The following is a 15611-nucleotide window of genomic DNA, read 5'->3' on the forward strand; positions in this document are numbered from 1 at the left end:
TACATGATCTAAAGAGGTCATGCAAAAGTATATTTACATTTACGTATTATGTGCCATGTGAACGCAAAATACTTTTGTGCAAAACTGTTTCATCATGCCTAGAAATAGCAACATGTGACAGGATCCATTTTAAAAGCTCAGATCAGGCGATCATTCAAAACAGGGTACACAAGTCAAGTTGCTTACAAGCTGAACAGAGGTAAAATGGCTTCCAGAAAATATAAAAAAGAGGTTCTTCTTTGACTGATGTAGAAGCTGAGGCTTTTCTCAGCGTCTAGAGTGATGAAGACATAGAAGACCAGTGTGATGATCCAAAACGGAACAAAGGAGCACTATATGAACATTTGTCATCTGAATTTCAGAATCGCAGCTTTGAAAAATCAAACGCACAATGCAAGATCCGCATGCATACTTTAAAGAGATCCTTTAGAGAGCGCAATAAGTAGCTCCAAATCAGTGGCAAAGGCTGAAAACTATGCACGTTTTACAAAAGACTGAATGAAATCCTGGGAAATCGGCCAGCCACCTCACCTGTGAAGGTTGTTGAAAGCATGACAAGAAATTGATCGAATCTGATGAAACAGATAACTCTATATTGGTAATGATGATGACTTGAAGACGGAGACAGAAATAGTGGAAGAAGCAAGAGAGATCGGTACAGATTTAGTAATTCAGTCCAGAGAAGACGAACAGAATGAAGGTCGCGGAAAAAATACTACGGAGGGTGGAGAAATACAGGCAAAGGAAACTGAAAAATAACCTAAAACTAAATCTATAGAGAAAACACGATTGGAAGTGGCCCTAGGTTCAGTCATGAAAGGCTTTGGAGAAAGTAATGATAAGTTCGAGAAGATGTTCTTGGGTGTTGAAGCTAAAAAGGTTGAAGCAGAGTTAAAGCGAATTGATCTGGAGCAACAGAGGTTCGAATCTGAGGAGCGCCAAAACCCCGAAGAAAGGGATCACCATCAGAATGATGCAGATGATCTGGGGAAGAATGACACCTCAGTCACATCAGCACCAGTCAGCTGCTCCATCTGGCCCTGGATCTCAGAACATTGTGAATGCACCTTCCCCTACACCCAAGACTGACCGACAGTTCCATCGCCAGGCCTCCACAAGGTCCAACTGCAACGTATCACATGATGACTCAGAAGATTCCTTCTAAAACTGTAACTGATTTCATTAAAGATAATATTTTGTTTTGATTATGATAGTTGTTGGGTATTGTGTACGTGGACGAAATTAAAGGAATCACACAACGAAGTGACTGAATTCTAGATTTACTCCAGAGCCAACTGAATTCTTACAAAACCCGTATAGGTTTATGAAACGGAACATGCACATAAATGGAAAGTGATTTTACATTATATTTAGAACACAACATATTTTCCCTCTCCCCAGGGAAAGTCCTGGGATAGTTAATGATATATGGCTGACTCAAACACTCTGTTTAGGAAACACAAATTAACCACTACAGTCATAGTCAGCCAGATAGGCAGGTCTCCTGATCACACGTTGTGGTCTCGGAGTCTTGGTCCCAGGATGTTCTGCTTGTGGTCTACTTGTATTGCAAGTCCCGAATGTTGACGAGTCAGTGGCGTCTGAAACTTCCTGTTTTGATGGAATCAGACGTCTGGCATTCCAAGTGGTACCGTCAGTCAACCGGTAGGAAGCATTGTTCAATTATTTCTCAACTTGCTTTGGTATAGACAGAGCTGACTGAAGCTTGTGTCCATGAATGGGACGCTTGGTGCGAACCAAATCTCCAGCCTTGAATGTTGTCAGAGTGATGTCAGAGGCATTCGGAATTTCGACTGACTTGTGTGGCACTGGTCTGAGTCTGTCCAGAGCTTGTTTGATGTTGCGACCAACCATCAGCTCTGCTGGTGTTTGCTTGGTAAGAGCATGACGCGTATTTCTGTAGGTCATCAAAGTAGTTTGGATTGTCTCTGTGAATGACTTCCCTTCTGTCATGTTTGATTTCAGGCCTTCTTTGATGACTCTGTTGAAGCGTTCAATACCACCATTGCTCTGCGGATTGTATCGAGAGGTCTTCCGGTGTTGTATTTCCAGACCTGTTTGAATTCATATGAGCAGAACTGTGGCCCATTATCAGACATGATGATGTCTGGAAGGCCCCATCTGGTGAAAAGGTTGGTGAAAACGTCGATGATTGTCTTCGAAGTCACTGTTCCTGTAGCTGCAATCTCGGGCCATTTTGAATGCATATCATGCACGACGACAAGGAATCTCTTGTCCCTTGGAGCAATTTGGACTTCTCCAAATATATCAATCTGCAGTTGCTGCCATGGCTTCTCTGGCCATGGAATGAATTGTGCAGGAGCAGCAACAGGTTTCATGGATTTCTCACTGAGAACACAGGCCTCACAGTCTTTCACGAACTTCTCGATTTGGCGGTCAATCCCTGGCCACCATACCGATTCACAGCACTTCTGTTTCATCTTTACTATCCCAGGATGACCGTTATGAGCCATGTAAAGTACCCTCTGCTGTAAACTCTCAGGAATAATGGCCCTTTCTCCTCTTCCCACACAGGCAGAATTGAAGATGAACAATTCATCTTTTATCTTCTCATACACTTCAAGACCATTTGGTGTCTTATTTAGCCAGCCGTTGGTAACAAAGTCTCTAACTTGTGTCAAGAGTGTATCCTCTGTGGAAGTGTGTTTCAATTCTTCTGGGGTCACGAACTTTCCCAGTGATTCACACAACTCAGACATGACTTGTAATTCAGCCTCAGCTGAGAGCACTTCCTCACATTGAGACAAGTTGTTGAATACCAATCTGCTGAGCATATCAGGGACGGTATTATTCTTTCCAGATGTGTACTGTACATCAAAGTTGTACTGATGGAGTCTATCTGACCATCTGTAGATGCGAAGAGGTTTGTGGCCTAAAACCTGTTGTAGATAACAGTGTTGTAAGAGACTGGTGATCAGTGCGTAGGGTGAATTTTCTGCCGAAGAGGTACACATGCCAGTGCTCACATGCACACACACACCCTAGTGCTTCACGTTCTCCAGTCGAGTATTTTCGTTGTGTCTCGGTCAATGTACGAGACCAGAAAGCAATTGGACGCTCCTCTCCGCTGATGACTTGTGATAGCACTGCCCCGAGTGCGATTCCAGAGGCATCAGTAGAGACGATAGTCTCAGCATCGGGATCAAAGTGTGCAAGTACTGGTGGGGAAGCAATGTCAGCTTTCAGCTGATTGAATGAACTCTGCTGCGGTCTGCCACTTGTGTCCTTAGAGAGAAGTTTACGCAAAGGTTCAGTTTTGTCTGCGTAGTTTTGAACACACTTCAAGTAGAAATTTGTTGTTCCTAGGAAGGAGGCGAGCTCAGTTCTGTTTGTAGGCTCCTTCAGATCCAGAATAGCTCGGACGTTTGAAGTGGTGGGCTGAATCCCTTGTGCGGAGACCCTGAAGCTGAGGAAATCCACCTCATCTGCTGAGAATTTGCACTTGTCTGCATTCAAAGTGACGTTGTAATGGGAAAGTTTAGTCAGTACACGTTCCAGCCTTTGGTCATGCTCAATCTGGTCTTTTCCATGAACGACGATGTCATCCATCATGTTTTGAGCTCCTTTCAATCCTTGTAGGATGCTTGAGAGTATTTTCTGGAATGCACTTGGGCTTGAGGACAGGCCGTAAGGCATGCGGCGATACTGGAAGACTCACACATGAGTGACGAAAGCTGTCAGAAATCTACTTTCCTCTTTCAGCTTCACTTGTAGGTAGCTACGACGTAAGTCAGCATGGTGAATACTGTGGAGCCATGAAACTCTGCTGCAAGCTCTTCCATGGTTTGGAGCGGATACTTGTCCGGAATGATGCCTTTGTTGACCTCTTTCAGGTCTACACATAGACGAATTTCTCCAGACTTGCGACGTGCAATGGCTAGATTGGTTACCCATGGTGAAGAATCAATTCTCTCGATGATACCTTGTTGTTCCAGACGCTGAAGTTCTGTCTCTACTTCAGCTCGAATGCTGAGAGGTATCCTTCGTAACCGTTGTGAAACTGGTGGTACCTGTGAGTTGATCCGGGGTGAATGAGAGAATGATGAAATCTCTCCAAATCCTGAGAAGACGCTGGGGAACTGGCATATCACATCTGCCATAGTTGTTCCCACGGTCTGTATGAGAGAACCATGTCTGTAGATTTGAAAGTCCAAAGCATCGAACAGATCAACGCCCATTAGACATGCACCTTGTCTTGAAATGTAGAATGGGTGTTTATGGATAATCTGTCCATCTAGCTCCACATCGAGATATGATATTCCCACTATTTCCAGGGTTTCATCATTGTAGCTGAGGAGTGACTGCTTTGGAGCATGCAATTGGTATTTCGCAAACTTATGCCTGTAAACAGTTTCATTCAAAATTGTGACCTTTGCACCGATATCCATCAGCAGAGTGACAGGTTCGTTAGCAATGATTAGGTCACATTACTTGAAATTTCCTTGATTTGAATTTACAGTGGATACAACAGTATCTTCTTCATAATAGGAATTGTCACGATCTTCATAGGAATGTTCAAACTCTGTAGCATCAACCATTTTCACAGATGACATGGTACCGCCCTAGTTACTTGAATGGCACATTTTCTTAAGATGGTTCATTTTCCCACAAGATCCCCATTTCTTGCCTTTAGCTGGACAGGTTTCACTGTTAGCCAGATGCGAAGGCGATCCACAACAAAAGCAACAGGGCTGTGATGAATGTCCAGTTTCACTTCTTTTCTTTACTTTTCCCCTATTAACGTCCGACCATATAGTAACCACCAGTGCGTGCAATATGGATGATTTGAATGATAGACTTAATACATGTATAGTGATGACATAGCTCTACATTGAATAACAGACGCAAGTATTCATGGCATCGGTGGAGTGTCGCCTTAAATCTGTAATACCGTGAGGGTTGATTATCTTCTGTTGTTCGAAAGTAACATAAAATATCAAACTGGTAAGGAAACCACTTCCCTTTCATTTCACTACGATCTGTTGTGATATCCACATCTTTGAATCGAAAACATTAAACAATATGTTGAACGATGATTTATTGAGCATTTTCTGTTGAAATTGTGAAATAAAATTAACTTCATTTTGTCATTCTCTGGTTGATCTTCCACAGTGACATCCAAATGATATTGCTTTACACAAAGTTAGCGTTTCAAATACAGACTGTTCACACTGAGACAAAATATGATGCAAGGTCAGAACGTAATGCTTCAGCACTGACGCCACGTCATCCTCCCACCCCTCATCCTCCTCCTGCTGCTCTTCCATATCTGCCAGCTGTTCCTCAAACCTCTCACGTCGCATCTCACACAGGTTATTATAAGGGTAACGCTATTTTTCAGGGCATTATCATTTGCAGATGCCCGAGGTCTTCCATTAACTGCCCGACGAAGGAGGCAGCTAAAATTATAGCTAAAATGGATGGAACTCGTTATCAAATAAAAAGAAACAACAATGTCGGTTTTGAAACATTTACTGCAATCAACACGAATGTCACTGACCTACTTTTACAAATATGGAAACGTCATAGAACAAACCAGATGACGTCACTATTGAACGTAACGACACCTATCCCTATCCTATGACGTCACCTAACAACAGGCGTGATAATGGCTCGTCGTCAAGCAATATGAGGGCATTATCAAGTTACAGTGGCCCACTCATTTCTGATAACATGCAGGCGGTTTAATGATAATTCTATCCATTTTAGCTATAAGCAACAATACACAGGTCATCACGACTGTCCACTGACACATCCAGTCTTTTCTGGAGACACAGCCATCTACCTTTCAGCCGACCAAACGCATTTTCAATAGTCAGCCTGGCTCGACTGAGTCTATAGTTAAATTGCCTCTGAGGAGGAGTGAGGTTTGCCTGATTGGTGTAAGGTTTTAAAAGCCAGGGTTTAAGGGGATGCACAGCATTAGCAACCAAGGTAATTGGCATAATAATTTCCTTGTCTGGAGTAGTAAGTTTTCTTTGCCACTTGGGAAACAGGTGATTGTTTTCGCCTTTATGAAACAGTTCTGAAAATCCAAAGACACGGGCGTCATGTACTCTCCCTGGCCAGCCAATGTTGATGTCAGAGAAGATGCACTTGTGGTCACATACCGCTTGTAGGATGATTGAATAGAACCCTTTCCTATTACGATAATCTCCGTGGACATGAACTGGGCCTATTATGGGAATGGATGTCCAGTCAAGGTCACAGTTCGGAAACCCCCAAGCCGATTCAAAGCCATCCAGCCCTGCTTTCAGATCATCCTCCTTTGGAAATTTGACATAGTTCAACATCATTGTGACAGTAAGTGCTTCACAAACATCTCTCAGGCACTTCCAAACAGTTGATTTCCCAACTCCAAAGAGATTTGCAAATGCCCTGGACTCTGCAGAAGATGTAAGCCAGTAGACTGCTACAGCTACTTTATGGTCAATGTCTAAACCTTCCCTAAATGGCACATTAGGCAGGGATTCCTGCAGTTCCTGACAAAGGAAGTAAAATGTTTCCCGTGTCATCCTAAAATGTTCCACCCAATCTTTGTTTTAAACTTTCCTATTACGATGTCATTCCACCAGGCTCTGGACCTTTGTTTTGTCCACACTTTTCTCTCGTGAATAAGATCCATAGCTAAACCAGTGCAGAGAAAAAAAGGCAAATCTTGTCTTCTCTTCATAACAAGTAGGACCCGTGAAGATAGAATAGGTCTTCAGCAACCCATGCTTGCCGTCAAAGGCGACTTTGCTTGTCGAAAGAGGCGACTAACGGGATCGGGTGGTCAGGCTCGCTGACTTGGTTGAAGCATGTCATCGATCCCAATTGCGTGGATCGATGCTCATGATATCAATCACTGGATTGTCTGGTCCAGACTCGATTATTTACAGACCGCCGTCATATACCTGGAATATTGCTGAGTGCGGCGTAAAACAACAAACCAACCAACCACAATGAGTAGTATGTTCATCTTGGTTTTAAGAGCGAGTGAGTGAATGAGTTGTAGAGACTGTAGAGACTGTAGAGACTGTAGAGACTGAACTACATCACTTGCATCACGAATATCTTATTGCACACGGCGCACTTTCTTCATGTGAACGCAAAATATTTTTAGTTTTGCTTATATGTGCAAATTTACTCTGTATGTAAAGATACCCAAGTGTATATATTTTGGCATGTTAACGGGGTATAAAATACAACATTTACTCACGTAAGTAATTTTACACATGTGTAACTATACATACATGTGCATATGTAAATTACTATGCGTTCACATGAAAATCTACTTAGGTGTGTAAATAAAGTATGTAAATCTACTTAGGTGTGTAAATAAAGTATGTAAATGGAGTAAGGAACATATCTTCATCAGTTTTCAAAGATGAATGGGGGGCACGGGTGGCCCAGTCGTCTAAGGTGCCGCGATTCGCTGTGCAGAGTCGCGTCCCTTAGGCACCCAGAAACCTATGATTGTGGGTTCGAATCCCGGTTCGCCCCGATTATGTTTCTAGGTTTGTCAGCACCATACCCGTGCTCGTGGGTTTTGCCGAAGTGGTAAACGCCTGAGACCTTCATCACTTCGGGCTTTCCTCTCACATTTAGCTGACACGCCGTGATATAACTGGAATACTGTTAAAAGCGGCGTTAAACCCAACTCACTCACTCAAAGTTGAATGAGAATAGAGACCATGTGTTTGATTTAATTTGTACCCAAAGTTTTAACGCCTTGAAACCCAAAGAAAACACCGTCCGCCCAGCTCCCCGATGTCTACATCAAGTTGGTACTGCTGCATACTGAATAGCGTCAACTTCAGAATACAGAACTGGTGTTGGCAAATCAACAGATATATTAATCAGATCATCCTCTTTCGTTGGCATAAACGTTCACATTGCAACATATACACACAGTGCAAATTTCCAATTACATTTGCACCTGCTCCAGACATGATATAAATTTGCCCCTGGTGTAAATATACACACATGAGTAAACGCGTTCACGTGACAAATAATTTCTTACTTTGAAGTTTACACTGTTTCTTTCATGCTGATTGGCTGAACGGGTAGTCACGTGATCTGATATTTGGAGTTCACAAACCTTAACCACAAGTCAATGAACCCGTCCAAACTGACGTTCATTTCTTAAGAATACTCACACATGTATATCTACACATGAATGCACATATAGATACATATGTATAAATCGCATGTGAACGGGTATAAGACTGGGAATACTGGATAAGCAATGTTATAACGTGCAAGGTGTGGGCAGCAGCTACCTTACAATGCATGAATGAATGCATGCATGCACGAATGAATGCAACTGCGCCCCTGAACTGAAGAGTGCGGTCGGTAAGTCATTTCTGAAAGTATATGTGAAAGTTCCTACCTGTCTCCAGTCCAGTCCAGGTAGTATCTAATATGGTTTCAGGGTCACTATATTCCCACAACACTGTATCAGATAACGACTTAAGTCCGTGCACCCGGGTCGCGTACTGTGTCGATCCGCTGCGGTGGCTTACTAAGTGATGAAAATACAGTTGGCCAGGACAAAAGACTCACCTCGACCCCACATATCCCGTCAACATAGAATGGCCTCACCTCCAACACCTGTCTATATATAGACCTTATGGTTGCCTCGGTAAAGCCGGGGCTATGCTCTGACTTTGCTCTTATCACATTGTGTCAACAAGTAATCGTATTGACACAAGTAAAACAAGTGTAGCTTTTTTTGTGCAGCTCTCAATGTGCACTCTCTATACCAGATTAAAATAATCAATACTCTACTCTTAAATTATATGTCCAATTTTTTACCAGGTCATATGCAGAGCCCATGTCTCCCCTGGGCGGTCACACACAGACGAAGGCCAGGGGTGAAGCTTTAGGCGACAGCAGCCAGGTGTATTGTTGCTGGTAGAAATATATAGGTCACATGGTATGCTGCAAGATCTTCAAGTAAAGCTCTCGGACAAATATACCAATACAAATATTTTGGGTGGTATCCCTTTCAACTCTTTTACAAAACTTTATGACAGCATGGTATGGTCGACATTAAACTACAGAGCGGCCATACGGGGAACTTCAGATCTATCTTGTATCAATGCGGTACAGAAAGGAGCAATCAGGTACTTCTTGGGATTGGGAAAGTATGCAGCTAACGCAGCAGTGAATGGTGAGACGGGATGGGTGCCTCTCATTGTACGGCAGTCGAGGACCATTACAAAACAATGGTGTAGATTCAAGATGATCCCACTTAGCGTGAACAGAATCATATTTGAGTCGGCAGAACGTTAGGCTGTTATAGAGATGAAGAAGATGGTGAGGTGAAATGAGGTTAACGTCGCGTCCAAGATTATTGCACTTATATAGCGACGTGCATGTACGTGTGTGTGTTTGTGTGGCTGCTTGTACGAGTCCGGACTGATGCCGATTTATAGTGCTAGCTCACTGAGATACCATGCCGCAGTTTAACATGAATACCCTACTCAGACACAGTATACTGACTCCGAGCCGACCAGTCCTTGTTTTAGCCCCTTAATGCCGAGCGCCAGACAGGGTAACAACAAGTTCCATCTTTTAACGTCTTTTGGTTCGACGCGGTCGGGGATCGAACCCCGGACCTTCCGCTCTCCGGGCGGACGCTCTACCACTAGACCACGGAGGCGGTCGAGATGAAGAAGAACTGGAGCAAGAGAATGATGGATAAACTGTCAGAGCTAAACCTACAGAACCCAACTATAACAGTCTATACTGTCAAGAAGTATTTGTGTAGGGACGTACTACGATGTGTAATGAAGAAATATCTCCAGGAATCGACTGAAAGTATACAGAAGAAAAATGGAAGACCAAGGAAAAATAAACAAAGAACATACATGCGTTTTAAGACAGAACATGGAACTGAAAATTATCTATTACGACATATGCCTAAGACATACCAATCACCTTTAGCCAAGTTTAAACGTGGTGTAGCGCCGATAAATATAGAAACTGGGCGGTGTGAAAATATTTAAGAAGAAAATAGAGTATGTTTTAATTGCCCATACAAAATAGAAAATAAAGCCCATGCCCCCATTGAATTGAAAAATGAAATTCATTTTCAATCGTATTAACATGTACATCATTTGGTAAAATACAATATTTACCAATTATCATTGGTTGTGTTTTACAAACAAAGGGGGCATCTCAGTTCACGTCCATGCAGCTTAATAAGGTGAACGACCAATGAAGGTCCGAGGTAGAATAAGTCTTCAGCAACCCATGTTTGCCGTAAAAGGTGACTATGCTTGTCGTAAGTGGCGACCAACGGGATCGGGTGGTCAGGCTCGCTGACTTGGTTGATGCATGTCATTGTATCCCAGTTGCGTGGATCGATGCTCGTGATGTCAATCACTGGATTGTGTGGTCCCTTTCAAGGGAAGATGACTGTACCTTTGAGTATCATTGCACTGACAGGTTCGGTGAGTCGATTGATGCATGTCATCGTATCCCAATTGCGTGTCAATCACTGGATTGTCTGGTCCATACTCGATTATTTACAGACCGCCGCCATATAGCTGGAATAGTGCGGCGTTAAACAACAAACAAACAAACAAACACCATCTTATTGGACTGTAGTGTGTTGTTTTTTTGCATATGTGCTTGATTTATGATGTATGGTATAATTCTATTGATGTTAAATGTATATGATACGTCTATAAGATTACAAAACGCTATAGATACATCTCATATAATAGACAAATGTCTATATGACAATTGATACAAAAAAGATATGTCCAAATGTAAAATTATATGATACGTTTGTAAGATGTACAAAACACTATCTAATATAAGATACAAATGTCTATATGACAACTGATATAAAATTTATATGTCTAAATGTACAATGCGACTTAAAGGTTTGAGATGACCCCCGCCACCTTCTATTGTCTTAATATCCAACCAGTACGCCTGACTGCACTCCCTATTCCAAACAATAGGTGGTGGCAAATCGAGGCCACGCATGTAGGACATCAGTCGGCGATTCGGAGTCGACGTCACGACTGGCCTGTTGGTGATCCGGGCCAATCTCCTTTATTCACCATTTCGGTCTGGTATTGTAGGGAGATGTATTGCATAGAGTGGGGCAAGGTCAGTGACCCCTATAAACATACCGGTTTATTCCAGCTATGCCAGCAGGTAACGGTATTAACCATACCGCTGCTGTTACAAGCATGGGGGTCGTGTCAAGGATACAAAAGCGATGGTCCAGAAGCGATATTTGAAATAAGAATTCACAATTCACTGCTGGCGTTGGGAGTTCTGCGGGGCGCTATCCCCATGTCACCTGCCCATGCCGTCAGTCGCCTCCAACGACAAGCATGGCATATATATTGATTTGGGATCAGGGGTTGGTGGAATGGACGCTGTATACATAAATTTAGGAATACGTTCGACCTCTCGTCTCCTCCTGTAGCACGACATTCCGCTGCGATACTTTGAGTCCTTCGAAGACGTCAAGTATTTACAAATTATCAGTGGTTTTGTTTACAAACAAAGGGGGCATCTCAGTTCACGTGCATGCAGCTTAATAAGGTGAACGACCCATGAAGGTCCGAGGTAGAATAGGTCTTCAGCAACCCATGCTTGCCGTAAAAGGTGACTATGCTTGTCGTAAGTGGCGACTAACGGGATCGGGTGGTCAGGCTCGCTGACTTGGTTGATCCATGTCATCGGTCCCAATTGCGTGGATCGATGCTCATGATGTCAATCACTGGATTGTCTGGTCCAGACTCGATTATTTACAGACCGCCGTCATATAGCCGGAATATTGCTGAGTGTGGCGTTAAACAACAAACAAACAAACAAACTTGAATCAAAAACTAAATATAGTAACTCCCACACCACTGCTTAAATTAGATAGAAAGAAGAACTCACCATTGTGAAAACACAATGCTATGAACGTCTACTGAAACTTAACAGAAACACTGTAATACAATTACAACATTGTTTACATATACATGCATCACTAAAATACAGCTTCAGTCATTCATTCACTATCAATAAATACATGCATACTTCTACTTCAGAGATATGTACAAAGTCTAGAAGTACACCAGATTTACCAGATAAAAGCAAATATGCATAAAATACCAAAATACACAAAATACCAAATTACCAATACATTGAAATATAAAAGATATGTATAGATAAGCAATACTCATTAGTCCGACCCTAATCTCATCACACTCACCTCATTCACTTAACCTTCCATTTGTTTATGTTTACAAGTCATTTAAAACCTTACTACTTATGTACTTGATTTAAATTAATGGTTAAAAGCATAATTGTTAGATTGATATAGTTTAATTATGATTACTAACTTTGATTACTTGATCTTTAATCTATTGTGAATTGCTGTGCAGCACAGGTGTGTTTGCAGCAAGAGATTAGTACTGGCAGGTGAGAAATGGATTTGAGTTTAAATGTATACTAATTGGCTAACAACAGGTAAAACTAATGATGAGCAAACAATAGAACAAAACACCCTTACAAGTAACATAGACTGGACCATTGACCTTTGACCCAGTGGAAGCTTATCAGTGGCAAATACTGATAAGGACACAACTAATAATATATAGGAAACCAGGAAATGGCACAAACCTCTGTTGAATCAAACAAGCTGAAATAGAATAAAAGTGATACCTTATCTACACTAAAAAATACTTACATATTTAAAATCTGCAGAATGAACACCTACTACAGTTACGAGGTGATTTTAAAACTGAAACACAAAGGTTAACCCAGAATGTGGTTCTCACAGAACTAAAGTGTGAAATCAGTAAATGGTTGTGACGAGATAAATGAATGAATAACAAATTATATTGAAACACCTAGGTTTAGGTTTACAAGGCAATAGCATGGGTGAAACTAGCGCCGGCAGCAGGAAGTAACAGGACCTTTAACATCGGTCAGTGCCCTCACCAATGGCCAGAATTGTCGCTGTTGAATGTCTTGAAAGAAGCGCGTGGTCCGTTCTTGAACTCAGAATAGTGTTGGAAGCCTGCATGTATTCGGTGTTTTCAGATAGGAACCCCATTGCCACTTGGCAAGTGGCTAACAGTACCTATGTCATGTGCATCAATTGCCAGCTTAAATGATTCCTCAAAATCTGGTGCTTTCAAGACTGTAGAATTCATGAGTATGGCAGTTACCTTTTCAAATGCTGTCTGGCAGAGGTTATCCCAATGATCTTTTGGTCAACAAATTAGCGAGAGGGGCCACTGCACTGATGAATTCTGAAAACATTTTCTGTAGCCCTACACAGAAATCTCATGAGTTCTTTTATATCTGTGCAACAGCTTTTACTATTACATTGACCGCTTGTACCGACCTTGATCGACGCAACATGTGCCTGGGCAAATTCACATTTTGCCTGTGATAGTCTCTCAAAGAAGGCACGGAACCTCTCCAAATGATCGCCCCACTATACTGAATGGCTTACACTGTCGTAGATGTAAGTGAACTTGTACCCTCCACAGTGAACTTGTACCCTCCATGGTGAACTTGTACCCTCCATTGGGAACTTGTACCTTGCTGGTGAGCTTATACACTCCTGGTGAACTTGAACCTTCTGGTGAACTTGCAATCACCACGCTCGGGTGAATTTGTTTAAGCTTTGTGCAAAACAGGGAGGCAGACACCAGGCTAGTAATGCTGATAGTGCTGCTTCCATTTTGAACTTGTACCTTCCATGGTGAACTTGTACCCTGCATGGTGAACTTGTTCCCCTGCATGGTGAACTTGTTCCCCTGCATGGTGAACTTGTACCCTCCATGGTGAACTTGTACCCTCCACTGGGAACTTGAACCCTCCATTGTGAACTTGTACCCTGCATGGTGAACTTGTACCTTGCTGGTGATCTTGTACCCTGCATGGTGAACTTGTACCATCCATGGTGAACTTGTACCCTCCATGGTGAACTTGTACCCTGCATGGTGAACTTGTACCATCCATGGTGAACTTGTACCCTCCATGGTGAACTTGTACCCTCCATTGGGAACTTGTACCCTCCATTGGGAACGTGTACCCTCCATGGTGAACTTGTACCCTCCACTGGGAACTTGTACCCTCCATTGTGAACTTGTACCCTCCATGGTGAACTTGTACCTTGCTGGTGATCTTGTACCCTGCATGGTGAACTTGTACCGTCCATGGTGAACTTGTACCTTCCATGGTGAACTTGTACCGTCCATTGTGAACTTGTACCCTCCATTGGGAACGTGTACCCTCCATGGTGAACTTGTACCGTCCATGGTGAACTTGTACCCTGCATGGTGAACTTGTACCCTCCATTGGGAACGTGTACCCTCCATGGTGAACTTGTACCTTGCTGGTGATCTTGTACCCTGGATGGTGAACTTGTACCTTGCTGGTGATCTTGTACCCTGCGTGGTGAACTTGTACCTTGCTGGTGAACTTGTACCCTCCATGGTGACCTTGTACCCTCCATGGTGAACTTGTACCCTCCATGGTGAACTTGTACCTTGCTGGTGATCTTGTACCCTGCATGGTGAACTTGTACCTTGCTGGTGAACTTTAACTAGCAATGGTGAACCTGTACCCTTCATGATGAACTTGTATCCTCCATGGTGAACTTGTATCCTCCATGGTGAACTTGTATCCTCCATGGTGAACTTGTACCTTCCATGGTGAACTTGTATCTTCCATGTTGAACTTGTACCCTCCATGGTGAATTTGTTCCCTCAATGGTTAACTTTTACAATCAATGGTGAACTTTTATTATCAATGGTGAACTTGTACCCTTCATGATGAACTTGTACCCTCCATGGTGAACTTGTACCCTGCATGGTGAACTTGTTCCTTGCTGGTGAGCTTATACACTCCTGGTGAACTTGCCATCACCACGCTCGGTTGAATTTGTTTAAGATTTGTGCAAAACAAGGAGGCAGACACCAGGCTAGTAACGCTGATAGTGCTGCTCAAAAGAAGATGTGCTTGACGAAGCTGATGTATGCTTCCTGTAAAGATATTTGTAATGAAAAGAATAAAGATTTCAATGTACTTCGAGAATAGGGACACTTGGCTATGTTTCTTATAGGGTCACTGATCGCAAGCAATTCCCCGGGGCTTTATGTTGCCTTTGTTATGTTTTCCCGTGAGTACCTGGATGATATGCAACGCAATTGAGCGTGACAAGAGACTGGGCTACCGTCTGCAAGGACAGTAATATTGGAAGTAATATTTGTTTTACGCATTTTTGAACACTGATTGGTTAACCGTGATCTATAAGGATTTCGACAAAGGGCGCATGTTAATTAATTTCTTCAGCCTAAACAGACAAAAAGAACGACAGAGCTCATCGGATGTCGTCGTTTGGAAATACCCCTGATGGATATAGTTTTATTTATATAAAATGTATCTATGCAGTGAAAGCATTTTCGGATTTCTCATTGTGCGGATAATACGATTACTACTCCCATGTTGTCATCCACGTGTTCTGGTATAACCCTACACTTGTGTATTTGTCATCATTCACTTGATGCTCAGTTAATGAATTTATTACAGGTATAATTAGTGGCAGCACC

General features: G+C 42.5%; 3 protein-coding genes across 8 annotated transcripts in view; all 3 read right to left on the reverse strand.

The window, feature by feature from the left end:
• Window positions 1-8933, reverse strand: part of LOC125376756 (solute carrier family 23 member 1-like) — a 39711-nt gene extending 30778 nt beyond the window's left edge. For 2 of the 6 annotated variants that reach the window (XM_048388598.1, XM_048388577.1), the window contains exon 1: window positions 8417-8583. The gene's annotated coding sequence lies outside the window, so the exon portion shown is untranslated. The other 4 variants (XM_048388589.1, XM_048388623.1, XM_048388579.1 and 1 more) reach the window with 4 other exon arrangements.
• On the reverse strand, window positions 1983-3678 carry LOC125374628 (uncharacterized protein K02A2.6-like). The gene is made up of 2 exons (XM_048385652.1): window positions 3023-3678; window positions 1983-2889 (listed from the first exon to the last, which is right to left on the reverse strand). Exons 1-2 carry the CDS (start codon window positions 3676-3678, stop codon window positions 1983-1985), a joined length of 1563 nt encoding a protein of 520 aa, XP_048241609.1.
• Window positions 5748-6729, reverse strand: LOC125374629 (protein ALP1-like). The gene has a single exon (XM_048385655.1). The coding sequence runs from the start codon at window positions 6555-6557 to the stop codon at window positions 5748-5750; it is 810 nt and encodes a 269-aa protein (XP_048241612.1). The 5' UTR covers window positions 6558-6729.
• Window positions 8934-15611: the final 6678 nt, after the last annotated feature.

Source organism: Haliotis rufescens, unplaced genomic scaffold, assembly GCF_023055435.1.
Source record: "Haliotis rufescens isolate VD_foot unplaced genomic scaffold, xgHalRufe1.0.p SCAF_10, whole genome shotgun sequence".
Taxonomy (NCBI): Eukaryota; Metazoa; Mollusca; class Gastropoda; order Lepetellida; family Haliotidae; genus Haliotis; species Haliotis rufescens.

Excerpts from the sequence above, each read along its gene's own strand:
- LOC125374628 (XM_048385652.1), bottom strand. The coding sequence starts at position 3,678 with ATGCCTTACGGCCTGTCCTCAAGCCCAAGTGCATTCCAGAAAATACTC. Across the intron at positions 2,890-3,022 it reads GGAGAACGTGAAGCACTAGG|ATGGTCAGATAGACTCCATC; the intron begins GTGTGTGTGTGC and ends TCGCATCTACAG.
- LOC125374629 (XM_048385655.1), bottom strand. The coding sequence starts at position 6,557 with ATGACACGGGAAACATTTTACTTCCTTTGTCAGGAACTGCAGGAATCC.